This window comes from Hevea brasiliensis, chromosome 4 (assembly GCF_030052815.1).
Source record: "Hevea brasiliensis isolate MT/VB/25A 57/8 chromosome 4, ASM3005281v1, whole genome shotgun sequence".
In the NCBI taxonomy this organism is placed as follows: domain Eukaryota; kingdom Viridiplantae; phylum Streptophyta; class Magnoliopsida; order Malpighiales; family Euphorbiaceae; genus Hevea; species Hevea brasiliensis.
In genome coordinates this window covers 15,367,896-15,374,916 of record NC_079496.1, presented here as the reverse complement: position 1 = coordinate 15,374,916, position 7,021 = coordinate 15,367,896, and the positions used below count along the sequence as shown (strand labels likewise).

The following is a 7,021-nucleotide window of genomic DNA, read 5'->3' as shown; positions in this document are numbered from 1 at the left end:
AAAATAATTATTTCCCTGCTTATATTATAATTATAAGTCATTAAAATATTTTCCTAAATTTTTTTAATCAAATCAAATTTCCTTATTCATATTATAATTAACCAAAAACTTTTTTCTTAAATAGTTTTGTTAAATTGCCTGAAATATATTGCAAATTATTAGTAATCAAACAATTTACCTATATATATATATATATATATATATATTCTGTTAAATTTAAGGAGAGTGCTCATCAAATTACATTTTAATTCATTTTAATTAAATTATTTTACACATTAAAATTATCATCAAGTCAATTTTACGATTTACCTTTTCATTTTTATACTCTCCCTGTGGATCTATAATCCCAACTAGCTTTTTTTTTTTTTCCAGTTCCAAACTAAATTGATGGGCTGAACCAACAATTTTGATCTGATTTTGATTAGAGAGGAGGTCAGCCTGAGATTGCCCAGAGAACAATAAGGTTCGGTCCAATTTGAAACCATGAACCATTGATCAGTTTCGACCCCAAATTTAATCAGACTTATTCCGAGTTCAATTCCAACTCCAAACCAAAACATGACCACTCCTAGGACCAGTCACTGCTCCACCTGTTTTTGCAGGTGAGAACTTTGATTTTTGTGCTTTCTAGTAAGAGTGAGTTGCGCAAAACAGGAAGTCTATTATTTGGAAGAATTTGCACGTTCAAATACTATTGTCTCCAAGTGTTCGACGCTATCCTTAATGAGAAACTATGTAACAGCTCTATATGCTTCTGCATAATTGAAATTTGTACAGCAGGTAATGTGTTACCAATTCAAAAGAGACCAGTAATGTCCCGAAATGTGCACTTCTGATTGCACCTGCTGCTCCTTCAAATGTTCCTCTGTGAAGGTAATAAACTTCAAGCTTCATTTCTTTGCACCGCATTTCTTGCAGCACATACATTCAAGCCCCTGAGGTTTGTACAGATGGTTTGGGGATTCATATATACTGGGAATATAAGTTCAGTGAATATAGTAACTATGAGAAAATGAGGTCCTAGCCTGCAAGACATAAAACTTTACATATGATGCGTTTTTATCGTGCCCCTAGTTGTGTAATAGTGAGATTATTAGCTGAACTAGAGTTGTGATAGCTTGAAGAGGAATTCAGTTCTATGAGATCCCTTTCTGTGAAGAATCCTGGCTGCTTAGGCTCAGGTAATGCACCTTCACCGCCCAACATAAAAACAACTGTTGACATGCTAGGCCTTTCTGCTAGATTTTGTTGCACACAAAGTAGACCGACATGCACTGACCGTAGAACTTCAGATAGATTGCACGAATTTCTGACTGAAGCATCAATTATTTCTATGGACCTCCCTTCCTTTTGTAGTATCCAAGCCTAAACAATTGATATATTTGTTATAGCAGATTCACCATGTAGAGATAAGAAATTATTGACGTGATGCTTACATGTCCAAGAAGGTTGAGATGATGATCTGTATGACTGAATCCTCTATTCCTTTTCCCACTCACAGTCTCTAGCACTATAACACCAAAGCTAAAAACATCGGACTTTACAGAGTAAAGGCCTTCCATTGCATACTCCGGCGACATGTAACCACTGTAGAAAATTACTGAACATTTAATAAATGTAGATGAATTAAGGTACAATACAAATACACATGTACATTGGATACAATTTTACAAGATACTTACTATGTTCCCACCACCTTATTTGTATTGGCTTCAGTTTCACTTCCTCCAAAACTTCTAGCGAGGCCAAAATCTGAAATTTTTGGATTCATTTCATCATCCAATAAAATGTTCCCGGCTTTTAGATCTCTATGAATTATTCTTAGCCTGGAATCTTGGTGAAGGTAAAGGAGTCCACGAGCAATCCCATTGATAATGTGGTACCGCTTAGGCCAATCTAGTAGTTTGCTCCGGCTTGGATCTGTCCAATATTTTAACCCTTCATATTATATTTATGAGTGCATAAGATAAGAGAAGGAGAAAAGCAAATACAACGCATGATTAACAATTTGATGAAATTCCGTGAAAACAGATTGTTATGTTGTATGTATTCCACTGAAAGCAGAGAAACACTGAAGTTCTTCAAGACATTTTCAAATTGGCTTCAAAGGAAACTATAAACTAGGAAAAATTAGGTACTATAATTTTTTCCTTCTCTTGATGCATTTATTGCCAATAAAACTTGCCTCGGGCCTTTATTCAAACATTGGTCCCTCAAAGGAGGCAAAAACAATAGAGAAAAGAAATGCTCTATCCATGTTTTGGACAATAATAAAATAATTGATTATGTAGGGTCTTGGGAAGATTCAAACCAAAAATAAAGAAATCCAAGCTTTTGTTGGGCATGAACTCATAGATTAACATCTTCTCTTCTGATTCAATGCAGCATCCTAGAAGCTTCACCAGATTCCGGTGCTGAAGTTTGGCAATATGCATTACTTCATTCTTGAACTCATCGAGTCCTTGGGATGAATGCTTTGAGAGCCTCTTCACAGCTATTTCTTGTCCATCTTTCAACGTTCCCTGTAAGTAATCGCATTTTGATTATTGAAAGTTTTAGAGTTTTGGTTTAGTGCTAGATACTTCTCTGCCTACCTGTTTAGTCTTTGAAATTGGAACAATTGCTAAACCATCACAATTTATCCACAATAAGGCTAAATACTGCTGGTTGAATAATTTGTGACAGAACCATAATGGAGAAATACAATAATGGAAAGAGTTGCATAATCAACTGGTGAAGCCATAAAAAATTTTTGTTACCTTAAAAACAGGCCCAAATCCCCCTTCTCCGAGTTTATTGGTGACAGAGAAGTTATTAGTTGCACAAGCAATAGTGGCAAAATCAAACAGTGGTAGTTCCAGATCTTCTTTTTGGCCTTTGTCATTTGCATTTCCTAACACAATGCCAGTTTCTTTTCCTGCAAAAGACAATTTATCTCCATTGCTCTTATTTCCTTATGATTTCCAGTATAATCTAATCTTTGCTGATTCATGATTCTCTTATAGTACTAAGCCCAAATATTTTCCATAATTTGGGAGTTAGAATTTCAAGGAGTGAATTACGTACCAGCGTTCTGCTGCTTCTTTTTCCTAACATACAAGACTATAGTTACCACCAGGAACAGAATCCCTGTAGATATCACAGAGCTTACAATGATCGTCATTCGTTTCTTCTCATTGGATTTACTTTTAATCCTCATGTCATCGTCTACACATAAGGCAGTCACAAGCAGAAAAACTGGGAGTTAGAAATCAATGACAGTTTTGTTTTCCAATCTGTTGGAAGTTGATGTGATTTTTGGATAATGATTAGATGAAAAATCAGTGTATAAGAAAAGAAACATAACCATGCCTAAGTACGGGCATATGTTGACCAAAGCAAGCAATCTTTCTCTATAGAGAGAATGAATGCTACTGAATATGATTTTGGAGCAGAGAGAAAAAGTGAGCTGTTGAGAGGAGAGTTGAAAGCTACGAAAATGATAAAAAAAAAAAAAAAAAAAAGAAAGAAAGAAAGAAAGAAAGAAAAGCACTCCTTGTTTTAAATGTGGCTGTTTGTATATCCTCTGTTTTATGTCTCTTTCATTTTGTGTTTGAGAGAGATTTGTTTTGTCTTCAATGAAATACAAATTCTGCTCCGTCTCCTGTTTTTTTTTTTTTTTTTTTTTTTTCAACAAAATCATTGTCTAGAAAAAAGCCTATTTGGGCTGGATCCCTCCAGCACAGCTGCCAAATTCACTTTTAAAACAACAAATATTCATTTGCATCTGGTCCATTTAGTTACAAGGATGGATCACCCTTAGAACTAAAGGAGTTTAAAGCACCATTCTAGCTTTGGAAGTCGCTAAGCTAGTGTTAGAACTTGGAGGTAACTAATAGTGCTCTATGCTAATCCATTATTTTGCTGCGTGGAGATTTAGCTATTACTTACTAGAATCTCAGAATCAGGTATTAGGCATGAGAAGCACATTCCTCATAGATCCCGTGGAGTTGGAAGGCCAAATTATGGTTTAGGCCTGACTTATTTTCTGTTGAGGATAACTTCATACATACAACAGAAAATAAGTCGAGAACTCCAATTATATTTTGTGAAGGCAGTGAAAGAAAATAATCATTTAGCAGTTTTATATCAAAACAACCTCATACCTATTTCTGACGCAGCCATCCTTATATAAATATCTTGGCCATTCTCATCAAATTCTCTAATATCAATAAGGTCATTAAACCACAGAAGGCACCCACTTCCTCCTTCCCTGATGTCCAAATTTGAGTAGGCTGTACAGGAGCAATTCTTCGTGCACATGTTCCTGCAGTCCTCAAGATTGATACTCCTGTCAAACCAGGATTTTCGCGTCTCTGGCAACTTCATTGCAGAGTACTTACGAAATCCATCCCCAAAGCAATTTAATGGAGTCTTTCTAATACAACCACTTGACCAATCGACCATTTCCCACTCTTTTGGAACTTTTGGAACAAATCCTTTCAAGCAACTACACACTGGAGAGTTGTTAATATTGCAGCTACCATATGCACCACACAAGTTATAATGATCACAATTATCAATTTGCGCACTAAGATAAACCCTCCAGTTCCGTGTTCGCTCGATCCAAGTAAAGCGCTGGAAAAGGCCATTCTGACCTATCACCATCCTTGAAAGAAGTGAGTTGTTAAGAAGCTGATAACTGTAATCCATCTCCTTTTCATTGAGAACAAACCCAAATATGTATATGGGGTTTGGCTTTAACTCAGGTGTGCCAGTAAACCTAAGACCGTTCCATGATCCAACTCGAAAACTCTCAACTGAGCCCTCTGTCACAATCATCTCAGGATAACCAGCAGGATCAATTCTACATGTAAAATTACCTCGAGCAGGATCATCAGGTGTCTTCCATGACGATATATAGCGATTCAGGCCTGTAACTCTATTCCATCCAAGCTTCATCCCTGGAAGGAATGTATCACATGGATAATCAAAACTCTGCCACAAATAATCTTCAGGGTTATCCTCGTCTTTTACTACAAGGTTTCCTGAATCCAAAAGCTGTGCAACATTCCTCGTCGATCCTGTGGAGTTGGAAGACCAAATTATGGTTTCATTGCGATTGACAAGGACTAGTCCTCGATCAGTAATCTTCAAAACACCTGATGAATCAGCAAGGGGGATTTCTCTGTTAGCAACCCAAACTACGGTCTTGACAGATACTTTGTTGTACCATATACCCAAGTATCGATTTTTGGAGTTGCCTGGGCTAAAAAATCCTAATCTAAAGCTTTCACCCGCCGAAATTATGCTCTCTCCATCTTTAATAGATTGAGTTATAGTTATGGTGTCAGCTACAGTGGATATTGTTATAATAAGCAATAAATGGGAGGAAAGAATAAGAAGTATGAAGCAGCCCTTCATTGATTTTTCTTGCTACACCTTTGCAATTTGAATGGCAAGCTGACATGTTAAAACGGCCATTAAACAAAACCTTATATCTCATCAATGCCTGAACTTAACATCATTAAACAAAATCAATGACAGAGACAGACGTTTTGGTCATTGTAATTACTCTTTTTTTTTTTTTTTTTTTGAGAACTGCTCTGTTTATAGTCTTCGCAATTAGGTTTTACGACTTTTCTCACAATCCGACACTCAGGTTTCATCTAGTGCAATACTCTGTGTGTGTATGGATAATTTATAATTTTTTTTTAATTATATTTTAAATAAAATAAATTATTATTATTAAATTAATTTTAAATTAAAATTTCTTTTTTATTTAATTTAATTTAATAATTTTTTTATCTATTATAATAATAAATTTTAATTAATTTATAATGTAATTAATTAAAATATTTATTTAATTCATTTTATACATATATTGATAGTAATTTTCATGAATTTTTGGTTTAAATACAATAAAAGTAATTTATTCAAAAAATAATTTAAATTTCATAAAATTTTTATATTTTATCCCATATGTAAATTGATGTTTATTTTTTGTAAATTATAGAAATTATATTAGATTAATGAGAAAATAATGTTATTTTAAAAATATATAAATATAATATTTTTTGTTATTAATATAATAAAAAAATATTAAATTACTGATAATGAATTGAATTATTTAATTTTAATAATAATAAAAATATATAATATTATTATTAATTAAAAATAACATTTTATTATATTATTTTTTTAAAAATATTATGTCTAAGTGTAGATTTTTTATTAATTTGATATATTTTTTATAAAATAATTTTTTGACAAAAATGATTATCACTTTACATAAATTTATAATATAAAATAAATACATTTCATAAAAATTAAAATTTTAAAATATCATCATTTTCTATTAATATAATAAATATTAAAAATACATATTATTTTTTAAAAGATAAATTTCATAATTTTAATAATGTAACTTTTTTTTTAATCATCTTCATTTGTAACTAAATATTTGATGCAATTATATTTATAATTTATCTTTCAAATTCTATTTCTATATAAAAATATAGTTGAGAGATAATTTATGTATAAAAATATAGATATTTATAATTTATGCATAAAAATATAAATATTTAATTAAAATTTAAAAATAATTATGTTAAAAATTAATGATAATAAAATATGAATAATTAAAATATTAGTTATAATTACATTCGATATATATAATGAAATAAAATATTCAAAAGTTTAAGAAATATTAAATAAAAAATATATTAAAAATTAATAATTAAATTCATATTAATTGAATATATTTAAATAAATAAATTTTGAGAATGACAACTAATAATTTTGAATGAAATAGTAAAAAAATAGTGCAAATTAAAAAAGATTTGAGAGTATTTATGTAAAATAAAAATACTTAGTGAGAGGAGAGTACTTAATATGTATCAAATGTCTTATATGACAAATTATATATAGACAAACAAATGAAAATTATTTAAATAAAAGATTAATTTATAATCAAATATTATTTAATTGAAAAACGGTAATAAAAGTATTCAAATTTAATTTTTATAACAGTAAAATATTT

The 7,021-nt window shown here is 31.2% G+C and overlaps 1 protein-coding gene across 3 annotated transcripts; it reads right to left on the bottom strand.

Annotated features, from left to right (window-relative positions):
• Positions 1 to 641: 641 nt before the first annotated feature.
• Positions 642 to 5,504, bottom strand: LOC110645870 (G-type lectin S-receptor-like serine/threonine-protein kinase At4g27290). Of its 3 annotated transcripts, none has more exons than XM_021799138.2 (7): positions 4,146 to 5,502; positions 3,067 to 3,207; positions 2,760 to 2,917; positions 2,312 to 2,522; positions 1,683 to 1,920; positions 1,437 to 1,587; positions 642 to 1,365 (listed from the first exon to the last, which is right to left on the bottom strand). In XM_021799138.2, exons 1-7 carry the CDS (start codon positions 5,401 to 5,403, stop codon positions 1,060 to 1,062), a joined length of 2,463 nt encoding a protein of 820 aa, XP_021654830.2. In that variant the 5' UTR covers positions 5,404 to 5,502; the 3' UTR covers positions 642 to 1,059. The 3 variants fall into 3 exon arrangements, 2 of the variants coding, with proteins under 2 accessions (XP_021654830.2, XP_058001395.1); XR_009148200.1 differs by having other exon boundaries at positions 1,226 to 1,365; positions 1,437 to 1,600; positions 4,146 to 5,504; XM_058145412.1 differs by lacking the exons at positions 2,312 to 2,522; positions 2,760 to 2,917; positions 3,067 to 3,207; positions 4,146 to 5,502 and having other exon boundaries at positions 1,437 to 1,600; positions 1,683 to 1,817.
• Positions 5,505 to 7,021: the final 1,517 nt, after the last annotated feature.